Raw genomic sequence first — 24,304 nt, 5'->3', positions numbered from 1 at the left:
GATATCACAGTTCCACCGTGCATATGTTGGGCAGAGAGGTTGCAGCCAGGCAGACATGGCAGATATCACTCATTTCAGCAGCGGGTTTCTTTTCTATGTTTACCCCACTTCAGAGACTCAAACCTCTTTAATGATGCCACTGAGTGTACCCCGTACTCTGGAGTACAGCCTGCCTGCACATCTGCATATGCTGAAACACACACACACCAGATTTCTGTTTCTATTTTGTGGCTCCCGCAACTCCCACTCATATTTTTCCTCTGAGTTTTGTAAGAAAGTCAGGAGGCTGCCCTTAACAGATGCCCTATGTGGGTCAGCCATGCCAGTCGGGGGCTGCATTCTCTCTCGGATGATAAATATGTGATTTGGTTGAAGTGCAAGTGCTAAGAAGATCATGAGATGGAGCTTCTTCCTCCCATAAAAACATAGAATTGTAGAGTTGGAAGGAACCCCAAGGAACATCCAGTCCAAGCATCCAGATGTTTTGGCCTACAACTCCCATGATCCCTAGCTAACAGGACCAGTGGTCAGGGATGATGGGAATTGTAGTCCAAAACATCTGGAGGGCCGAAGGTTGGGGATGCGTGATCTAGTCCAACCCCCTGCAATGCAGGAATATGCAGTTGTGCAGTACGGGGATCAAACCTGCGATCTTGGCACTATCAGCACCACGCTCTAACCAACTGAGCTCCCGTCTGCATAATTCATGCTTAGTGGGATAGGATGGGGCAGAGCATAGAGCTCTCCAGGGACGGAGAAGCAATCAAGAGAGATTTGAGGGCACACCTTGAACAAGTTGAAATCCTTTAGTGTAATGCAAGGCATCTTCATATCCAATCCATGCCTGGGTTGTACAGTGGTGCCCCGCAAGACGAATGCCTCGCAATACAAAAAACTCGCTAGACGAAAGTTTTTTTCCGTTCGCGATTTGCCTCGCAAGACGAATTTCCCCTATGGGCTTGCTTCGCAAGACGAAAACGTCTCGCGACTTTGTTTCCTTTGTCTAAAAACAAAGACATGTTTTGTTTATAAAGTTAATTTATTTCCCCTTACATTTCTGAACTGCTCTTTACAGTATGTGTGACTTTAAAGAGCAGTTAATAAACTGTTGTTGTACCAAATTTGGCTTTGTTTGGACTTTTTTTGACCATAGGAACGCATTAATTGATTTTCAATGCATTCCTATGGGATTTCGTGCTTCGCAAGACGAAAAATTCGCTAGACGACAAAAATTGCGGAACGAATTAATTTCGTCTTGCGGGGCACCACTGTACTGTTCTGACTGCTCACATGATTGAATGCTCCCCTGACTATATGAAATTTCCATAGAGCAAACCAGATATCGGGGAGAAGGGTAACCTAATCTAACCTTTTCTCCAGCATGTTAGTTTTTCAGCAATGTGAGATCCCACCTGTACAGCCCAAACTAGTTTGCCACCTTAGTGTGAACCAGGCCTAAAACATTCTCTATTACAAATAGCTATGGAGTTTTTTTCCTATTTCAGTTTCAAATGAAGCACAGAATCTAACATGATGAAGTGGATTGTGCTGAATAAAGAATAGGGATAAAAATCCCATTTTTAACCCCCTTGTTTCAAGTGCAGTCATTCTTGGTGGAATACTAAATGCGATTATTTTCTCCTCTTTTTCCACCATAGGTTTATGCCCCTTCTGCAAGCACTGCCGACTACAATCGGGATTCACCAGGCTATCCATCCTCAAAACCAGCAGCCAGCACTTTTCCTAGTTCCTTCTTCATGCAAGGTAAGGTGGTGCCATTGACGGGATTTTGCTGTGCATGCATTTTGAGAACCAGTAGGAAATGGGTCAAAAACAGCAGTCAGCTTACTAGGTGGGGTTCCCTTTCGAACTCATATGGCCACTGTATGAGCGGTGTTGGTTGCCAATTCCTTTCCAGGCCCAATTCAAGGTGATCACATTACTGTTTAAAACTCTAAAGGACTTAGCCCCGAAATATTGTTGAAACTCCTGGTTCTCCTTTTGAATACTGCAGGTCACTCATGCCTTTGATATTCCTCAGTTTTGAGGTTTAAATATCATGTACCCCAAGGCAAACTTGAACAGTTAAGCTTATGTCCTAAAATTAAAGCATTAAACTTCATGCACATTTTAGAAATTAATAAAACTGAATAGCTTGCCTATTTGCTCCCTTTGTTATGTTTCTACAAAGTTATTCAGCCTTGCTTTGAGAGACGACGGGACAATATTCTAGGCATATATATATAGTCATTCATTTCGGCTCTACCTTTTTATTCACACTGGCATGCAATAACCTAAACAACCATATAAACAATTCAAAATATTGTTGTTGTTTAGTTTGTCACTTGCCATAACCAAAGTAGAATGCAAAAACGAAATATACGTAGTGAACGTATCCATTAAAACAATACTGCACACGAAAAGTGTTTATCCACAATAATCAGTTATAAAGCAAGAAAATCCTTACTCGCCCAGCAGTGGGATTAACATCTATAATAACTGCAAAATCAGAATGGTATTATTGCCCAAATGCGCAAATAAAAGACTGCACACGCATTAGAAACGTAAGCATTAAGAGACACCAGTTTTCAAAGATGGATGGAGCAATCCTAACTCAGCCTCAGTGACAATTGGAACTAGCACCTGCCAATCAGGGCAGAAGGTGGAGGTGGATTTTTAATGTGCCAGCTCCAGCAGATCCATCACTAGCCCTGCTTCTCTCTGCACCGCCCCCCCCCCCGTGATATTTCCTCTTTCAGAGCCTTACACTGACTACCAGTGGCAGGATTCCAACTTCATGACAGCTCCCACCTTCAGTGGGCAGAGCAGAAACACCTGTAGCAGCACTTCTGCTGGCAGAGCCTGGCAGAGGACCACCTCTTCTAAATCCTAATCTCTAGCAGCATGGATTAGGATTTAAGATTGTTCCCTACAGCCGCATAAAAGCAGTTAGAATTGCCCATCAAATGCCTGTCTGGATACATTTTTTCCACGGGCCCAGCTACAAGCAGAAAGAGAGCCTGTAATATTTTCCCAGAGAGGGCATTACAAAGGTGTGATGCTACCACAGAAAAGGCCCCGCCTCCAGGGCTCTTCTATCATACTTCCATCTAAAGATTGGTAAAGGTGGTCAAAATATGTCCTCTGCTCATTCATATGTTTACTTTTGTCTGGCTTTCTTTATTAATTTAAAAAATGAAACATGTACAATATTCACTTTATTGAATAAATGTCATGGAAACGCTCCAGTTCACCACGTGAATAGTGCCTGAATATGGAGGAATTCCATTTTTTACATGTTTTTATATTGTTTAGATATGTAATTTTAGATGCTTTAATTATAGTATGGATGGTATTTATGATGGTTGTGTGACTCCTTTGGAAGGAAGGGTCACATAGAAATTTTAATAACACCCTATTTTAAGCTCCTCTTTTACCCTAGCAAAAATGTGTAACAATATAGGTCGTAGGTATTTAGGATTTAGATAAAGATAGCACAACAAACTATAGGAAAGTCTTTGCACATAAGACCTATGACTAATTGGTGGTGATTCAAAAGATGTCATTTGCTTTTCTCTGGAGCAAACTTTTTTTTTAATCATGAGCACATACTTATATAAAATTAGTGTAGCCCTTGGGAAGCAAAAGGGTGATGCATAGCTCTTCCCATTTGCGATTGCTATCTTTTAACGTAAACTGCTACCCAACACAGCAGAGCATTAGGTGTGCACCAGACCTTATTAGAATGCTAATTTTAACATTTACTGGAAACACAACACCAGAATGTTAGGTAGCCAAGCCTTCAGAGAAGCCTATTTTTCTTTTCTGTTTTACAGACGGTCATCACAGCAGTGATCCGTGGAGCTCCTCCAGTGGGATGAATCAGCCTGGTTATGGCGGAATGCTGGGCAATTCTTCTCATATTCCACAGTCCAGTAGCTATTGCAGTCTTCATCCTCATGACCGCTTGGTAAGCCAATGAGTGGATTTCAACATCACGTTATAACGTATGTTCCATCTGCGCAAACATTTCATTTTGTCTGCTGGAATGCTCCACCTTCTCCTCTCCCCACATGCTGTTCTGTTTGTTTGGGGGGGGGGCGTTGGTCTCCCAACTCCCTTCCCCTTACCATTATTGAGGGCCATTTCAGAGAGGAACAGAGGAAAGCCCTGTTGCGCAAGCATCATTCTTTGTGTATGTGTGAGAGTGCTGTTCTGAAAATGGCATCTTCTACTACTTTTTTTAAAAAAACGCAACAACATTCATTTGAAAATTAGAAGGGAAATAAAATGTTGGTAACATTTTCATGGAAGACATGCAGGGCTTTTGTTGCGCTCATGCTATTTCTGAGGTGGGCGAGAGGGTTTGTGAATGTCTTTTTCCCCTGTTCTACAAACTATCAGTCTAGTGATCATCATTCTGTAGCCTTTCAAGTTGTCTACACTTCCTGAAAACTCCATGATGCCCTGAAGTGTGTTTCCCTGTAAGTGCAGAAAGGACAACAACTTTATTTTTAACACAATTAAGCCTTTCCCCCCCCCCTTTTTACTTATAAATAAAGTAGTGTGGGTTTTTAATTTTTTTTTTTTGGTAAAGGTAAAAGGAAGGGCTTCCCTAAAAAATTAAATCAATGAGTGCACTAATCTTAGGCACTCAGTAGCCAGCCTTGTCCACTTCCCATGCTTCAGTTAAAGGCCGGGAGAAGACAGCAAGAGGTAACTCCTCCTACAGGGCTTTTTCAGATCAGGAAGTGCGGGCAGCTAGGGAGGCTGCAAAACACTGGAGAAAAGTATAACGAAAAGAAAAAACACAAACCCCAGCCTCAGGCACCCTAGAAAGATAAGGTAAGCTCAAATCACACTCACAGGAGTTCTGAAGAATTTCTGAAGCACCCTGCAAATGAAACAGCCTCTTTCATTGTAGGAAGAAAACTTTTCATAAGCTGGGGGGGGGAGAGTTTCAGTTCAGCACATGGTAGGGCGGTGATGCTCACCTGGCCTCCCAACAGCTGAGTCACTGTTGCTTCCTGGGAGGGAGAGGGACAAGGTGGTGAGGGGGTTGGCGCATTGCAAAAGTGCCAGCAGGAGTGCCAGATTGCCATCTACCCCTCTCCATCTCCTTCCTGGTAAGCAACAGAGACTCAGCTGTTGTAAGGTCAGGTGAACATCACGCCACCATGCCATGTACCACTGCACATACCTATGCAATGGAAAGGCCTGTTCTGTGCATTCCTTTGCTAATTTTTTTTATTTATTTCCAGTGGGGATTTTTAAAAAGAAAGAAGTTTGGTGCCCTGGTAGGTCCTGAAAGGGAAAGAGGGCTATTAGTAGGGTTTGTAGATAAAAAGGTAATAAATAGCATGGGGGGAGGTTGTTTATAAATAAAACAAATAAACTTTCAATCTCTGTGCTATCATAGCCATCTAACTTACTTCAAGGCAAAAGAGCTTATAATTGCATACCGAGAAGGAGTGTTGTTGGAAACTGGTGCCAGTTTGAGCTGGTGTGTGTGTTTTTGCACACTGCTTTTAACAGTAAAGATCATTCATTCATTCATCTGGAGCGTTTGTGCCCCACTCTTCAGTCAACAGGCTCCCAGAGTGGCTTACATGCAGTCAATTAAAACAAATCAGTCCCTGCCTGCAGGCTTACAATCCAAAACAACAACACACAAGGGAGAAGGGACAGGGAGGGAAGACGAAAAAATCAAACTCAGGCACCTGTACTTAAACAGTTCTTCTTATAATGAACAGCTGGCACAATTCAGGGGTAGGAAGTACCTGATACAGCTGGTTTTTTGGCAGAGCTGATGGAATGAGCCCTGCTTCCCAGCTCCCCCACTGAGGTAGCCTGATGGTATGGCTGCTCCCAGGTGACAATTGAGGGAGAGGAGGCCTGATGGAGCTGGTCTGTCACAGCAGAACAGATCCATGAGTGGGAGAAGGAGCCAGGGGGCAGAACCTTCCATGCAGATCTTCCAATTTCCAGCATAACAACTTAATAAATCTGTTAAGCCAGGTACAGTCATACCTCGGATTGAAGTAGATTCGGGTTGAGCATTTTCGGGTTGCGCTCCACGGCGACCCGGAAGTAATGGAGCACGTTGCTTTCGGGTTTTGCCATTCACGCATTTACAGACGCTCAAAATGACGTCACGCGTGGAAGCGGTGAAGTTGCGTTTGCTTCAGGATGCAAACGGGGCTCCGGAATGGATCCCATTCGCACCCAGAGGTACCACTGTATCTTCATCGTTTTGAGAACCCAGGACTCACTTTTAACCTTTTAAGACCCATTTCTAAACCCTTTACCATGTATTTGCATGGTGGCAGTGTGCCTGTTGCAACCCACCTTGGATAAGGCCACGACCACCAGTTGAAGACCAGTGTGTTAAGCTATGCAAGAGAAGAAAGAAGAAAAACACTCAATAGGAATCAACCTACTTTTAGCACACAACTTCTTTTTGACATTCCTCAACTGTGGTTGACAGAAACAGGTTGCTGGGTGGGGCGAAGCCACTGCACTAGGTTCTTGGAAGCTGGGTCTCTGTTCCTTACTGAGAGGGGAGGTGGCAGGGAGGTAGGCATGGTGCAGGTGCACTAGCAGGAGACACAGAGTGGCTCAGGCATGGTGTAACCCTCCTACCAGGAAACCAGTGTAGCAGCTCTAACCCAGCTAGAGAGTCAACCTGATGCCCTTCAGATATTTTGGACTACAACTACCATCAGCCCCAGGCTAGCACTGGAAGCTGTAGTCCAAAACATCTGGAAGGCACTAGCTTGGGGAAGGCTGCCCTAACACAATGCTAAATCATCATTGCAAATTGTGGACGTAATGCAGCTGAAGTTTAACCCCCTTTTATATCCCACTGGTTCACTGGGGCTGAAATCCCAGAAGCACTGGCAAGGCAGCAAACTCTACTGAGCATAGTGGATCTTGCTCCCAAGTAAACATAGATTGGATTGGATTGCACTGCGCAAGAGTTAGGTGCATGCTTAATTCTCTTCCACCAAATTCAACAGGACTTGAAAGTGCTTTGACAAATAGGTTTGAGTTTAGCTGGATCACACATCATTTAAATTTGTTGCAAGTCATAGGCGTATATCTTTGTTGACGTCTCTTAGAGTTTATTTTTATATTGCGGCTTTGAGCATGCAACCACCTTGGGATAGAGCAGAATAGAAATAAATATTTGTAAACATCTCATGTCTTCAAAATGGAACATGACAAACATTTCTATTGTTTATGCTGCCCATCTGTTGTATATGGGATAAGAGTAGTCTCTGGGATGTGAGGCTACAAAAGCCCATATATTTATATGTTCTAGTTCTCTGCATACAGGAGGGTACATCTATGGTGGGATTCACCTAGCGACCTCTAATGTCCGGTGTCCCACACTGATGGAGAGCACCAGATCTGGGAGCTTTATATCAAACAGTGGCATAGGAATGGCTCTCTGGTGAACTCCCTACAGAAGGCTGAACTAGTGCTCTGTAGGACTTCTGGTTCCCCCCATTGTGTCTTCCACCAGCAGTCTTTCCAGGCTCATTGCCAGAAATTTCATTGTGAAGTAGGTGTGTGCATTTGTGCATACCATTGCAAGTGAGTCTGAAATGGTGAAACCCCAATAAAATCTGATATATGTAATAATTATTTAATTGAACCGCATTAGAAGAGGGAGGTTGGGGCATGTCTAAAGGAGGTTAGGCTCACACAGGCAGCCTGCAGAGCCCCATGTCCTTTCACACAGGCAGCATGCCCAGCTGTGAGATATGTGTGCGTTATTATTATATCATATATCTTAATGAATATATATCTGCTCAGAAAGCTGTGTCCCACACGTTTTAAAGAAAGTTGAAGTGCTCCAAATGCAGAGGTCCAGCTGTTAACGTGCTCTTCTGCTGGCTGAAATGTTCTCTCGTTATGCTTTCTACCACAGAGCTACCCATCACACTCCTCAGCAGACATCAATTCCAGTCTTCCTCCAATGTCCACTTTCCATCGCAGTGGCACAACCCATTACAGTGCTTCTTCCTGCACACCACCCGCAAATGGGACAGATAGCATAATGGGTGAGTTGACAAGCTGTTTTCATGCTTGAGGAATGTCAAGCTTCTCTTTGATTCCCCCAAGATTCTGCAAGAGGGAAGAGGCCATGTTTCATCAGTTGTGTCATCAGAAAGGATTGCTTCTCTATGCTTTTCGAATATATTATGACTAAAACGGTGTGGGTGGTTAAAGTCCTTGCTGCACAGATGCCTGCACAAGGCTCACCTCTTGTCAACTTCTTTGGAAATGGAATTTCATCTCTACATACTACAAGCACAGCCACTTGCCTTATTATTTCCCCATTATTTTCCCTTCCCTCCCCAAAAAGTGTTTGCTTTATTCAAGTTACGGATACGCCTTAAAAAATTACATGCACAATGAGTTTTCTCTCTGGACGAGAGAAACTTTCACAGACCATGGGTATCAACAGCTGATGTCCTAAAGAGCTGTGAACACAACAGTTCCAGTTTCCTGAGTGGATCATGTGAGGATATTAACTGAAAACGATGCTTAAGTCTGTGCAGAGCATTACCCATGTGTTTTCAAAGGTTCAAAGCTATGTGGCATTCAGTCAGCCACTTACCAGAAGAGATTTAATGCAGCATATGCTAAAGATTACTCCAGAATATCTCCCTCATTCATGTATTAATCCTGCTTTCTACTCTCACTTTAAATGACATGTTTGAATGACATGACGCATGGCAGTATGTGGCTTTTTTAGTGGAAACATTATGTGTGCTTTCCCTTGAGGCCTTGGTTTTACTGTGATTTTATTATTAGAACAGTCACATAATACTGCACTTGATTTTTATTTTTTTTACAAGCGTGTTAAGCTTCCAGTGCAGTGGGGTGATAAACTGTCATATGGCACAGGAGGGACATGAATTTTTATCCTGCTGTGTCAGTACTTCTTATCTTAGGAAGAGTGAAAATATCAAATTGACCCAAGTTTCCGTTCTCTTTCTTAAGTCTTATAACCATAACTTTTGTGCAACTCAGAGATTTGTGTTCCATCCAGGAAGTTGATGCCGGGTTGTAAGAGTTTTGCTTGTTAACTCACAGTAACTGCTTTATCAAAAAAATAATTCTTTGGCTCAACTAAACCATGAGAACAGAATATTGGGCTGGGTAGGCCTTGGTCTGATCCAGCAGAGATCTTATTATACTCTTAATCAGAGTCACTTTTAGGTTGCATCAACATTGTTTACTCTGTCAACATTTTACATACCTGAGAAGGTTGCAATCTGAGACCAGATTTCATAGTGAGATGTTTGGGTCGGTTTTTACATAATCCTGGCATTAGTAGTATTAAATTTATATAGTCTACCCATCATATGCCGAATGGCTTCCAAGCTGTTTACAAGTATAAGTTCAATTATAAAATCCATTCCTAATTCAAGTACACAACAAAATAATTCCATCAATGCATTAAAGGCACCCACAATCAAAATATCTAATAAAACAAACTGGTTGAAAATGCCTAAACCAAGTGTTCCTTCAAAAGCTGGTGGAATGTCAATACTTATGGGGCTTCTGGTATTTCAGCAAGGAACACATCTAGTAAAGTGGTACCTCGGTTTTCGAGCATCTCGGAAGCTGAACATTTAGGTTTTCAAACGCCGAAAACCCAGAAGTAAATGCTTCCATTTTCGAATGAGTCTCAGAAGTCAAACTGCTTCCACTGCGTATTTTTCAATTTTCTCCACTGAAATTGAAATTATCCCTTTGCGCCTCGGTTTTCAAATGTTTCAGAAGCCGAATACTCTTCCAGAATGGATTATGTTCAAAAACCGAGGTACCACTGTACTTACTTATACAGTGGTGCCGCGCAAGACGAATGCCTCGCTAGACGAAAGAGTTTTCCGTTTTTTGAGTCGTTCCGCAAGACGAATTTCCCTATGGGCTTGCTTCGCAAGACGAAACGTCTTGCGAGTTCTTGTGAGTTTGTTTCCTTTTTCTTAAAGCCGCTAAGCCGCTAATAGCCGCTAAGCCGCTAATAGCCGTGCTTCGCAAGACGAAAAAACCGCAAGACGAAGAGACTCGCGGAACAGATTAATTTCGACTTGCGAGGCACCACTGTACATAGTACTGGCATACACCAGATACTTACATCCTAAAAAGATTTGTGCCAGAGCTCTTTCAAAAATTAGTTAGGCCTTCTCCCTCAAAATGGAAGTGCCCAAAGTGGCTCAGGTAATCCATAAAAGCAACCATTAAGAAGGCATTAAATGCCATCAGGTGGGAACAAATCTATTATATAGGAAGGTTGCCATGAAACTCAAATCCAAAAAGAGCTAGGACTGAATAAAATCAAGCCTCTTTATTCATATCTTACTAATGTAATACCTTATTATCAATATCATTAAAACATAGTACAGTGGTACCTCGGTTTACAAACTTAATCTGTTCCAGAAGTCCATTCTTAAACCGAAACCATTCTTAAACTGAGGCGCACTTTCCCTAATGAGGCCTCCGGCTGCTGATGCCCTTCCACTGTTTGGATTCCGTTCTTAGAGCAAGGTAAAGTTCACAAACCAGGTCACTACTTCTAGTTTTGCGGAGTTCGTAAACCGAATAGTTTGTAAACAGGGCTGTTCTTAAACCAAGGTACCACTGTACAATAAAAAACAAGGTCAAATGCACCTGTTGAGAATCATAATTGAAATAAACAAAATCAGTTAAGATTCCGAAGCACGTTATAAATTATCATAGTTGAATTGTTCGTTGCACTCTTCAACCCCTCCCAAAGGCCTGGAATGGATTATTCAGTAATTCACTAAAAAGCCATATCCTCAGGCCGTGATGGAAGACTGGCAGTAGGGAAGCAACAGAATGGATGTTACAGAGAAACGCTGTAACAACACATTCCCACCAAACCTTCACACAAGAGGCCTCACCAGAGGACCATAAGAGAACAGGCAGATTCATAAACAAACATATATGGGGTTGGGGGTACAGGAAAGGGACAATCCTTTAGATATTATGCCAGAAATGTGCAGGATTAATCACTATATCATCCCTTACAGTTATATCCTCATGGCGAATGACTGAGTCACTTCCCAAATACATTCAATTTCTTAATATGTCATTGCTGTGTGGTCCCGATCCTTGACATTTCCACGTCATCAGATTTGCGTTCCTAGGCCTCCCAGTTCCCAATCAGGACCAAGATTGCAGGGAGTCATTCCCACTATGGTTACATTTTCATGGAAAGATGGGCAGGAGGAGCTTTTCAGAGTAGCTTCTGGCTTGGGTATTTTGCTTCCAAGACCATAGCCAGAAACTTTATGATAAGGTACCTTGAACTATAGACAGCCAAATAGGTTTAACGTTATTTAACATACAGTTTAATATAAAGTTATTTATGCTGTAAACTTCATAAGAACCATTGATCTCAGTAGGATTTGCACTTGAGAATACAGTGGTACCTTGGTTTCCAACCGTTTGGTATTACAACCATTTTGGATTACAACCACATCAAACTGGGAAATGCATGTCCCTTTTTTTGGATTACAACCCATTTTGGGGGGGAGGCCCCATTGGCAAAAATGCACCATGGGTTACAACCTGTTTTGGTTTACAACCGGAGCTCCGGAACAGATTATGGTTGTAAACCAAGGTACCACTGTACATGATTAGGATTGCACCGTTACAGTACTAAATATTCTAAAATAAAATGTAGGATTATGCAATAAATAATAAGGGCTCAGTGTTTATCAGTTGCCCCAGTGTCATTGTAATTGCCCATAAATCTGGAAGGCAGAAGGAGATTTACTTCATAGAGTGCAGTAGGGTAGGATACTGTCTTCATGGTTTGCCTTATGTAGCTACACAATGAAAGAATTGGTGGGGGTGTAATGTCAGAAACCTGAAAATTCAAGGGAGGGCCATGTAATATCTAGGTAGGGGAGGGGGTGTTTGCTTGAACCATTTGGGAGCTATCTTCCATCTTGGCATGGTTAACCAAGTTTACTTCTGTCACCAGTGGTCCATGCTTCTGTGATTTTAATTGGATGGTTATTTGTACGTATTGGGGAGGTGGGTTTCCCTGCTCTGGATTCTTGTTGTCTTTTATGTTTTGCCCTATGGCCCTGAAGGCATGGAGTCTCATCTGGTCAATAAATGGGAGGTTTTATGTTTAAAAAGAGGTAGGATCAACTGAGAGCTGTCCGAACCTTATTACCTATTTGATGTCTGCTTAAAGACACATGATATATGAGTCATTTAGAGTTGCCCAGGACCCTGGGGCCTTGAGACCACCAAACCAAAATTCCAGTTTTAACTCTCTGACATACATTGAGCATAGGATCCTAGAACTGTTGAATTTTTAGAGCCTGCTTGATAATACCATCCAACTCAAGTAAGGAAAAGGAACCTGCAGAAGTAACCTTTTGTTCATCAAGTTTTATTCTACATTTAGCTTTTTTGCTAAAATAAATTATTTTATTTAATAAGAGCTTACATTTTTTTCATGACAGACTGCTAGCTTGCTTCAAGTTTTCATGAAAAAGGCTTTGTGCCTAGTTTAGCCCAGAGGAGGAAATCAGGAATAGCCCACCTCCCCAGTTGTTTCGAGTGTTCTGAATGACTCTAGATATAGGGTTGCCTGTCTCTCTGATATAAATAAAGATGGGGTGAAGGCAGCAATTCTGTCCATTCTGTGGACTAGCCAGTGTGGTACCCTCCAGATGTTGCTGGATGACAAATCCCATCATTCCTGACCATTGGCCATACTGGCTGGGGCAGATGAGAGGCGGAATCAGCAACATCTGGAGGGCATCTGTTGGCTACTCTGTGTCAATAGACTTAGACTGTGCTGTCCCATGCAGTGCAGGAAATGCAAAGGCAGTAAAGTAAGACCTCTGTGTCCCCTTATTGCAGGGAAAAGTGAATGGCTATGTAGGAGAAGCTGTAGTTATTTGCAAAGCATCCTCTTCAGTTGTTCTAGGAGAGAATGTATCCAAGACCTGCTCCAGTATCTTCCCCAGGGATAACCATGGAATTGATGGGGTAGGTAGGGTCCTCTGGGAAAACGAAAGTATATCCTTTGGGTCTTTGGGTGTGGAATTCCGGTGTGCAGCACACGTAAGGCGATTCAGTGCTTGAGGTATGCTTGAGATTTACCACGGCAAACAAAAATTAATGCTAGTTAAAGGGTTCACACAATGCAATTAGCATTAAAATGCAATTGAATTATGGATACCTGCACCAAGAATAGAAAATGGGGTTATTTTCCTGCCTTTCTTTTATGTTCATTCTTTTGTTTTTCAGCAAACAGAGGAAGTGGAGCAGCAGGAAGTTCACAGACAGGCGATGCACTGGGGAAAGCACTTGCATCTGTAAGGAAATATTCACTTTGGGATCACTTGCATAGCATAGACTTGAGTCAGAAACAGTTACCAAATATTTCGGAACATGAGTACCATGTGGGATAGATTTCATCACTGCTAGCTAAAATAATTTTTTTTAATACTGTAGTGATGTTGCATCTATGAAGCTTTCTGGATAATGTAGATAATTTGGGGTGAGTTGTTGATGCCCAACTCTTGCTTTGCAGTCTTCCATTCACTTGATATGAAAACTCAATAGCAATAATGTTTCTGAGTATTGCTTCTCATTTTACGTTTGAAAGGCAGGGTGGCTTCTTGTGTATTCACGTGCGTGAAAATCTAGGGCACACTTCCACTACAAACTTAAACCAGTTTTCACCCAGTTCCAGTTATGTATTTTCATCCAAGAAACTCTGGGATTTTAGTTCCTTGTCAGGGTGATGAACATTCCTGCTCTGCATCACATAATTGATTCCCAGGGTTCTTTGGGAGGAAGCCATGACAGTGAATCCCATTTAAGTTTGTAGAGCAGTCATACCCTCGAAGTTGGAGCTGCAATACGTGTGTTTATCTCGCAGCCTGGACGCTCTGTGTCCAGAGTTGTCCTTAACACAAATCCTCTCCACAAGAATGAGTACAGCTGTGACTTTGAAATGTAATTTGAGCAGCGAGCCAGAGAAAGGATTCATTGGGAAGGGATTTGGCTTTCCGTTTTGTGTTTTCCTTTCAAACCTCAGGGGCCTTTAAACGCTGCCCTAACTGTGCTCAAGCTGCTTTTCTGCAAGCAACTCCTGCACAACTGACACACATTTTTCATGACCCACTCACACGGGCAAGGGGGGGCCAATAGCTTGGGTCCTTCCTGCAGAATTGGCAGTGCCCGCTGTTGTGCCGATTCTGTGGTCAAGCACTGTGCCATCGGCTTCTCTTCAGCCTCTGTTCACATGTTGGAGTTTTTTAAAAAAATGTTCTACTCTCTGCTACCTTAGAGAAAGCAGCTGCACAGCCTTGGTAATGTTTAAAGGCCCCCCAAGTCTGTTTCTTTGCAGTGGTTAATATTTAAAAGTCAGTGTTTTAAGGTCTGGGCAGTCATCTCTTAATGCCGCAATACTTTGTGTATGCTGACTTTTAAAAGAACCACCACAGCAACTTAAATTTTCTGGGCAGAGTGGATTCCACTGAGTTCTCATGAGAATTTGACATTTTCCGTGTCCACCTAACATGTGTTACAAAAACAGCCGGGGGTTGGGGGTATATCACAATTTCTGTATGATAGATGGATACAGTACCACCCCCCCAAAAAAAAGTTATTTAGCAGGTGCCCCGAGGCATTTATTTAACAGGGAAGATGATCAAGGGCTAATTGATTTAATTGCCTATACATAACTCAGAGGAAGAGTTCACATATAGGCAGCTTAAACGGTCGCCAACATGGGTTCCCAGCATGCTGCCCATTACTGGATAATTGTTTGAAATAAGAATCAATTATCTATGCCATCTAACCGTGTCATAAGAAGTTTCACCTGTTCCGGGTATCGAGTGATATCTGGTGGGTCTTACCTGCATAATTTAAAATATAACTCATTCTCAACAGGTATAGCCTGTAGCAAAACCTACTTAACGGGTGTAGCAACCAGACTATTCTTTAGAGCAGAGCCCTGCTGATGTTGCTGTACTCCAGCTCCCACCATCTCTGAGTATTGGTCGTGCTGCCTGGGACTGATGGGAGTTGTAGTCCAGCAGTATCTGGAAGTCATCAGCCTGGCTACCCCTGCTTTAGAGCTCTCTGTAATAAACATGGCCCACTTATACCCCTGCTTCCTAAATCTTCACTCTGTTGTAGTTGTTAAAATAAGTTTAGCTTCAAATAGAATAACTCTCCGAAACCTTCATATGTAAAGCATTGTGTAAAATACATTTCAACCATAGTGCAGTCTGTAAGGAGCATTAAAACTATTATAAACGATAAGGAAAGATAAAACCCTGTGACAATTAGAACTTTCCCTTCAGCACAACTGTCTGGTTCTTCAAGATGTTTTTGTCATGTTGCTGTTCACAGCATATTTACGTGTTTTAGGGGCTAATGGTTATAAGGAAGCAGAGGTGGTGTGGTTTTCCCCCCCTTCCTTAACTATAGAAGTGCCATAGGTCTGTCTGCATCCATTAACGAATGGGTTTAGAATAATTCTTTATCATCTTTTAAAGATCTACTCTCCAGATCACACCAACAACAGCTTTTCATCAAATCCTTCAACTCCTGTTGGTTCTCCCCCTTCTCTCTCAGGTATAGTGGTTAACATTCTACTTTGCTGAACATTTTGGTTTTGTAGAAAGTAGTAGATCCTTAAATATAGCCCTTCTGTGCAAGGTAGGAGAGCTTAATTGTCCCAGAAACTTTCATCATCTTAATATTAGGGAAGGTCCATAGTTTGGTCATTGTTTTCAAGCTTTGCATACAGAAGTTCCCAGGTTTAAAATATCAAGCTAGAGCTGGCAGACCGTGTCTGAAACCCTGGAAAGCCACTGCCAGCCAGTGTTGACAGTACTAAGCTAGGTGAGCCAACAGTCTCACTAAGTGTAAGACAAATTCCTATGTTCCTAATAATACACACAATCTGAATTTTGTACTTTTATTGATGGAACAATATATCTGAGACATTTGTTCCCCTGTTGTGCCACAAATCAGTTTTCTAGCAGTCTTCCTCACTAATGGGTGATCCTAACACTTGCTGTTGAATTCCCAAGATAATTTAATTACAAGAAAATTGAAGGGGACCCCCCCCCCACACACAATTGTCATGTGAGTTGATCCTAGAGGATGAACCCAAGAGTGTGAAATTTGTCAAGGCTACACAAATCAGGTGTGCATCCCCTTGCATTCTAAACTGCAAAATTTTATCAACTCCTTGCTCTGCTATTCCCCTACCTCACCAGGCAATCAGAGTATATCCTGACTCCAGTTTGCTAGATAATCTCCTGTGCTCAGCCTTACTTGGCTTCTCTTAAGTGAAGTTAAGATGCTGATCTTAACTGGAAAATATCCCAAGATCTAGGGACAACTCATATGCTTTCTGAATTCATGTGTTTATCACATGAGAACTATGAGAACTACATGAGATAGGAAACATGTAGCGAGGATTTTTTCTACACATAGAATCATAGAGGTGTAGAGTTGAAAGGGACTCGGAGGGTCATCTGAAGTCTAGTTAAGGAGCAATGTCCCAACTGTGCTTCCCTGTTTTCAGAAGCCCATCCATACACTCAAGAGTTAAGGCAGCAAATCCCTTCATTGCAGAGTGAAGTGAATGACTAAATGGAAGATGCTCCAGTTATTTGCAGTGCAAAATCTCCTTTTTAATTGTTCACATCTTCCTGTGGCGAGCCCCGTCCCATTAAAAGGGAGGTATGAGGGCAGTGGCAAAGCAATGCATGATATTGGATAGCTTCCTCTGCAACCCTAAGTATGTCTACTCAGAAATAAGCCCCTTTGAATTCAGTGGGACTTATCCCTGGGTTAGTGAGGTTAGGTTTGCACTGTGGATGCTGAGTAGTCTGCAGATAACCCAAGTAAGTATATGCAGGATTAACAGAGCCACTTTACTGGCACATCCTGCAACAGATTGGCTGTCAAAATCAAGAGAATTAAGCAATCTAAATAAATATAATGGAGGAGAAAAGAAGAACCTCTTGAACAAATATTTTTTTATCAAAATAATACCTTGAGAGTATAGGTTAATAACAGTTGTTTTTATCTTTCTCCCACATGGCACATTTTGATAAATATTCCAGAGTGAAATAATTATACTAAAGGTCTCGAATGAACCTCTTTAAAATTAGACCATGTCCCTTAATTTAGACTTAGAAATTTCTGATCTTGCTTCCATGTGCATCTTAAAAGTTATTAGTGAATGTGTCAAGTGTAGATAGAAAAAGTCTAGAGGAAAAAATGTGGATGGCTCTGCTGTTATTCAGAAAGCCAGTTGTGTCATAGAAGGGGGAAGTCACATTGTGAATATCCAGATTATTAATCTCCATAAGCACATTCTGTAAGGAAAAGCTTCCAAAACAACATTTGATCCCTGGGTGTTCAGTGTGACTTCATTAGGAAACGGATACATTACCCTGTTGACCCTTTTGTATTTCACTCTTAAGAGCAATAAAAAAAAAAAGAGGGGCGGGGGAGGTTGGCTGGCTGAATAGAATGACACAAATAAGAAAGCAGCCTCTTTCAGTACTTTTGAGAGACGGTAACCAAATGTGAAAATTGCAGTGCAGATAGGCACAGTGCACCAGAAACTTTCCCTTCATTTGGTGCATTGAAATGAATGGAGTTGGTGGAACAGAAGAATGGAATTCTTGATTTTTATTTTTTTTAAAGAAGAAACTTGCCATAGGTTTGATGATTCAGTGATACTGTCTCCCATTTATAGAATTATGGCACAGTCCAGCAGTCCCCTTAGCACTTTTTTAAGAGAGCGATTCTTGCTTCAGTTGGTGACACCTCTCTTCCTGATGCAGCCAGTCAGTGAAAGTGTGCATGTTAGCGACTAATCTGGGGAACCTTTGTAGCATGTATCATCAGCATTTGCTACAAAGGTATTTTTTCTTCTCCTTAATCAGCATATATTTTGAAAGTTCTCCATAAGTCTGTTTTGTATGTCTTATCTAGGAAAAAGCATTTACATGTCTCCATATTTATTTATTTTTTTAAAAAAGAAGCATTTTGTTTGCATAGTTCCAATGGTAACTCCCATTTTACTATTAGCAGGCACAGCTGTTTGGTCTAGGAATGGAGGGCAAGCATCATCATCTCCCAATTATGAAGGTCCCTTACACTCTTTGGTATGTTTTTGACTGGTGACCTCCTTGGTGTTAGTATTTTATCTGCTGTCTACGTCTTCCATTTCTCACCCACTTTTCTAACACAGGTTTTTCCTTTTGCTGGTGATTTGCAACGTCCTTGGATTTTTCACGGTCCTTCTGACCGTTTCCAAACTAGGTGGTGTGAAACTTCACTCATAAACCATTAAATATTTGTAGATACTTCCACCCCCACCTTGTGCACTCTTAGCTGATAACTAGTGGCAAAAAACCGAACACGTGAAAAATGGGGCACAAAATGCAGAATTTGATGCAGAAGGTAGGGATGCCATACATAGTACAGAGGTGCAAATTTGAAGAAGGACAGGCTGGCATTTGGTAGAAAAAAAACAGCATTGTGTAAACGACAGTGGAATCACTGAAGATTCTAATCATGGAATACTAAAGAAATGATAAAGAGAGTTTATTTAAATGGGAGGGTAAGAAAAGTCACTCAGCATATAATTAATAAAACTTTCAGCCTTTTTTGTGTTTCTCAGCTTAGTTGAGGAGGTAAAGGATCATACCATAAACATACTTTTGATGTGCCATCAATGATAGCGAATGTACCGTATTTTTCGCCCTATAGGACGCACCGTCCCATAAGGCGCACCTAGTTTTTTTGGGGGGAAATAAAGGGGGGAATTATTTTTTTTCCCCAGGCGTGGGGCTGGGGCGGGGGAGGTCCGAGCTTCCCCCGACCCCAGCCCCCAAACAGGCAGCTCTCTGCAAGCCACGGGAGCCCAGCGCTGGCTCCCGCTGCTTGCGGAGAGGTCCGCGAAGCCTGGACGCGCTGATCTCAGCGTGCACAGGCTTCGGCATCCTGGCAACTCTCCGCAAGCAGCGGGAGCGCTCCCGCTGCTTGTGGAGAGGTCCGCGAAGCCTGGAGAGTGAGAGGGGTCGGTGCGCACTGACCTCTCTCGCTCTCCAGGCTTCAGCGAAAGCCTGCATTCGCCCCATGGGACGCACACACATTTCCCCTTCATTTTTGGAGGGGAAAAAGTGCGTCCTATAGGGCAAAAAATACGGTATTTATTTATTTGTTCGTTGGTTTTTTAAAAAAACAACAACACTTAAGATAATTATAATCTCTGAGTGGTTTACATAAAAGCAATAAAAGTACAAGAGCATTCAATAACATTTCATGAAAACTAGATTAAAAGCAAAACACGGTTCTGTATCACACCAATTAAAACTAAGCAGTGTAAAACACAAAAAAATTAAAAGTTAGGCATCTAGGAAAACTGTAAAAAAAGAAAGAAAAGCTGATAGGAAACAAATGATTCCCAGTTTGTAGGGGGGCCGACAGAGGACTACTGAGGACTTCAGGAATGGCCACATAATGCAGACTCTTGGAAAACTCAAGTTCAGCATCAGAATTTTAGTCGACTTCAGAAGTATTATGAATTATAGCACCTAGCTATTAAAGAAGCAATGCTGCTGTCATGAGGAAATGTCAGATATTATTTATTTCCAGATGATATTGCTGCAAGCATGCATAGTGTCAGTGGCTGCATTGTTCATCTGGTTCTAAGTAAATTCCAGATAACCCACTTTCTGCTACTGGGTGATTTTTGCAACTCATCAGCATGTTATTGAGGTTCTCATGGTAGGTGCTTTTCATGAGGAGGTTCAGCTTTGGTTGGTGTCCTTCACCTATGCAAGAGTTACCCAATATGGTGCCCTCTGGTTCCATCAACCTTAGCCAGCAGGGCCAGTGGTCAGGGATGATGCGAGTTGTAGTCCAACAAAATCTTGAGGGCACCATATTCGGCTACCCATAAGTCATAGAGTGCCCAGCAAGTCTGAAAAAGTTGACTTTGAGGTCATCTAACTGAATTGGTAATCTCAGCACAAGAATAACGTGACAGTAAGAAATAGTGATGAAGATTGCAGTTCTCTGGATTTCTTTTTTTATCTATAGCTTAGTATTCTGCGAATGGCCTTTTCCCCAGAATAGTCAAAGTTTATTCTCTTTTTCCTGGTTAGATGGTAAGAAAAAGGCATTAATATGCCAGGGATCCAAATAACTCCTCAGCTATTTCCATGAAAAAAGTGATGGACTTCAATTTTATGAATAATAACAAAACCACACCCCAAATACCCAGAATGCTGCATAGCAAAAGGTTTTTAAACTAATTAAAACCAAAACCAAAACATAGCTTATGGCATGGAGTAGAGAAGGGTAACAATTAAGTGCAAGTAATGTTATATGCAAGATAGCTTGCACTAAATTCTCTACTTCCTAGTATATAATAATGTAAATAAATATGTTAATATCAGCCTGGCCCAGTTTTCTTAAGATTGCAAAGGCCTGATTTGCATGATGCAGGAAGCCAAAATATAGCACATAGGAACAATGAGAATGCGCAGGCTCCCATAGAGAAGTTGGCAAACAATTTGCTCCACCCCCAGTAAGTCTCACTATTGCAACACGCTAAGCCAAGATTTGGCTTAGTGTGTTGTCCAAACTGGGGCTAGTGGTTATGCTCTCTCTCTTCAGTAGCCATTATCTGAGCCAAAGTTTGTTCTTGGCTATGGGTTGCAGTTAGTGAGGAGAAAGCTCAACCACAAGCCCCAGTTCGGACAGCACACGAAGGCACACCTTGGCTTCCTTCAGCATGGCAGTAGAAAAGACCAGGGAGCAGTTAAGCTGCTGTGAGATCCTTTCTGGGAGCTCCCACATTTGCGTGTTGTGAACCACGCCTGTGTGACCCACTTCAGAAGCACCCTTGGGAATTCTGGAACGAACTGCAGAATAGGCAAAGCAACACACTGCTTCACCTCATTTTGTCAGTGAAAGTTGGCCCTTGGAAGTAGCCCAGTGAAGCAGACATTAAGTTTCTTAAGAATCAATACCACTGCTCTTTCTGGCTCCAGATAGTGAAATAATGCAGTGGTAATGAGGCTGCTCCTAAGAACAGGTCAGGGTTTGTATATAAGTGTTGGAGAAGGTGAATGGCACAGCTTACCCCAGGGTTTGTTTTGGGGGGATTGGTACATGTGTGCGTGTTTTAATCTCAGTCTAGTTGTGCAACTGATGAGATCAACCTGTTTAATGTGCAGTTGTTCTGAAAGTTATTTGGGCCCATAGCACCACAAGGAAATGGGTGGCAGACAAATATGTTCCTTCTCACCCTTTTCTCCGGTTGCATGAGAATAATAGGCCCTAGCAATGCTTGCTGTATGTAGGTCACAGTGCACAACCTAACTAACTTTAACTTGATATTAACAGAGCCACATGGGAATAAATGAATATAGGATTGCAGCCCGCTGTATTTAAGCATTTTAAATTGTCACAGCAATTAGGTATTTCTGAATGATTCAAAATGTTTCAAAACCAGAAGGTAACATATGTACTTCAGATGTTATGTTCATGAGGAATCAATGAAACTGTTTTGCCCATGAAAATGAAAGCTATCTTTTTTGTGAATGGAACTTGCATGGTTCCCTAGAGAAACAGTTTTGGTATCATTGTTTTATATGAGACAGTGGGTTGTGTCCAAAGTTATTATTATTATTTAATTTCTATAGCATTATATATACTAGTCCTGCTTAAGAGTGTACCCATTGAAATTAATGTATATAACTAACTTGGGTCAGTTAATTTCACTGAGTCTTCTCTGAGCGGGAGTAACTTTAGATTCAACCCATATTGTGTCTATAATGTAAATACAAATTCAGAAGCAGCCCACCTCTCCCCCTTCCCCTGCCTAGCATGAAGCAATAGAATTTTATTTTATTTTTAAGTGTGGGGTTCCTAATCTCTGTGGGTTTTGTCTCAAGCATTAAATGGCCCTTCACATTTGCTGATGCTTCTCTTGATTTGTTTTTCATAAACAAACAGCAAAGCCGGATTGAAGACCGCTTGGAAAGACTGGATGATGCTATTCATGTTCTCCGGAATCATGCAGTGGGGCCTTCAACTGCCATGCCCGGTAGTCATAGCGACATGCATGGCTTAATAGGGCCCTCTCATAATGGAGCAATGGGAGGTCTTGGGTCAGGATATGGGACAGGCCTTCTTTCAGCCAATAGACACTCGCTAATGGTAAGCTATAAAGATTAAACACTGCTCTTAAAAATAATAATAATAACAACAGCAACAATAGTGAAGTAATTAGGATTTTTTTTACACTGTTCTTTTTTTATCAGGCATTTAACTGGGGCAAAATGTAGTCATTCTGAGCTTATAAACATGATGCCTTGCTAATATTGTTGGTGCAATTAATTGGTTTTCAAACATACTCATATTATGCAGATCCATTTAGCCCTCTTCTGGATGTGTTTTAAAGACACCTATTGCTTTCATATTGCATATATTTGTGGTTGTAGAATCAACGTTTTCCGAATTGTTTGTTATTATTATTAATATCATTATTATTTATTAACTTCATTAGTCGCTTTTTGCAATGGCAACTCAAAGCAACTTACAATATTTTAAGCAAGGAACATACGTACATGCAGGCAGGCAGACATAAAAACCAGCATTTTTTTTTTAAAAAAAGGGCAATTTTATTTTTGAAAAAAAAAAGAGATTGAAACATGCCACCCACAAAGAAAGTCCACAGATAATTAAGAATCAAAGGCCTGGAGAAAAAGGAATGTTTTTGCCTGGCACCTCAAGTTATGTAACAATGGCACCAGGTGAATCTCCCCGGGGAGAGAGAGCATTCCACAAGTAGGGAACTACCACTGAAAAAGCCTTTTCTCATGTTGCCACCCTCCAGACCTCATGTGGAGAGGTCACATGAAAAAGGCCTCAGATAATGATTGTAGGGTTCAGGTTGGTTTGCATGGGGAGGGTCCTTGGGGTATTGGGGTCCTGAGCCAGATAACACTTCGGTCAAAACCAGCACTTCGAATTTTTCTGGGGCAAAACCAGCACTTTTGCCCAAGTGAGGAGCCTGGCTGTTGAATTCTTCACCAGCTGCAGTTTCAGAACTGTCTTCAAAGGCAGCTCCATGTATAACACATTGTAGTAATCTAACCCTAACAGTTATCAAAGCATAGGCACCAGAAGTTAGGCTATCCCTGTCAACATAGGGATGGTAGCTGGGCCACCAGCTGAAGCTGACAGAGGGCTCCACCAAGGCCACTTGAGTCTCAGGTGAAAGGGATGGATCCAGCTGTATCCCCAGGTTGAATGGAGTGTAACCCAATTGAGAGCAGTTGCCCTACCATGCATCAGGTCTAAGGAACCACCCACTAACAGTGCCTCACTTATGTGGATTGAGCTTCAGTTTATTGGCTCTCACCCAGTCCATTACCATTGTTCATGCTTTTAAAATCTGGTTGGAAGCTATCCTGTTGCTTCAGTCCTAATTATCTATATCTATCTATCTATCTATCTATCTATCTATCTATCTATCTATCTATGTATCTATCTCTAGCTATCTAGCTATCTCAAGGATACCTTTGGCCAAAACATTTGACTTTTTTCTTTGGACGGTGTGAATGCAAGATTCAGGGGGAGAGTACAAAGGAAAAGCGCAGTGGGTAGTATCTAAGTTCTTCTCAAAGCTGACCTACTGAAATTAATGGACCTATGTTCATAAGGTCTATTAATTTCACTGCATCTACCCTACCACTGCATATAACCCTGTACTTCCCATAGGGGTAGCCATGTTAGTCCCTGTTGGTTAACTATGTTAGCAAATGGGCTGTAGCTCAGTGGCAGAGCATCTGCATTGCCTGCAGAAGGTCCCAGGATAAATCTCCCAATGGCAGTATCTCCAGATAGGGTGGGAGGGAGGCCCCTGCCTGGAAACTCTGGAGCTCCACTTTCAGTGAGTGTAAATAGTACTGAGCTAGATGGACTAACGCTTGCACATAGTCTGCAGAAGCACAACCAAGAAAGCATCTTTTGGCATCTCAAACGTTCATCATGGCATATGTTTTCGTGGGCTGCAATTCACCTCATTGGACACAAAGTTGATGTTATACAAGCAGAAGCCAGCAGACATTCATGGGTAGCTGATGGGGTTTTCTACCCTCTCAAGGTACCCATGCCTGCAGTCCATGCTTGTGCTGGTTACTGAGAGGCTAGTGAAAGTTGAATCTGCATG

At 42.0% G+C, this 24,304-nt stretch overlaps 1 protein-coding gene across 3 annotated transcripts in view; it reads left to right on the top strand.

The window, feature by feature from the left end:
- TCF4 (transcription factor 4) overlaps positions 1 to 24,304 on the top strand; it is a 345,040-nt gene that overhangs the window by 285,631 nt on the left and 35,105 nt on the right. For 2 of the 3 annotated variants that reach the window (XM_082241939.1, XM_082241940.1), the window contains exons 9-15: positions 1,659 to 1,764; positions 3,837 to 3,970; positions 7,937 to 8,069; positions 13,318 to 13,385; positions 15,582 to 15,660; positions 18,142 to 18,218; positions 22,084 to 22,287. In XM_082241939.1, the coding sequence (XP_082098065.1) occupies positions 1,659 to 1,764; positions 3,837 to 3,970; positions 7,937 to 8,069; positions 13,318 to 13,385; positions 15,582 to 15,660; positions 18,142 to 18,218; positions 22,084 to 22,287 (801 nt within the window). The remainder of the gene's footprint in view (positions 1 to 1,658; positions 1,765 to 3,836; positions 3,971 to 7,936; positions 8,070 to 13,317; positions 13,386 to 15,581; positions 15,661 to 18,141; positions 18,219 to 22,083; positions 22,288 to 24,304) is intronic. The other variant, XM_082241941.1, reaches the window with a different exon arrangement.

Source organism: Podarcis vaucheri (assembly GCF_965113315.1).
Source record: "Podarcis vaucheri genome assembly, chromosome: 11".
Lineage (NCBI taxonomy): Eukaryota > Metazoa > Chordata > Lepidosauria > Squamata > Lacertidae > Podarcis > Podarcis vaucheri.
The sequence above is the reverse complement of the archived record's forward strand: the minus strand, read 5'-3'. Positions and strand labels throughout refer to the sequence as shown.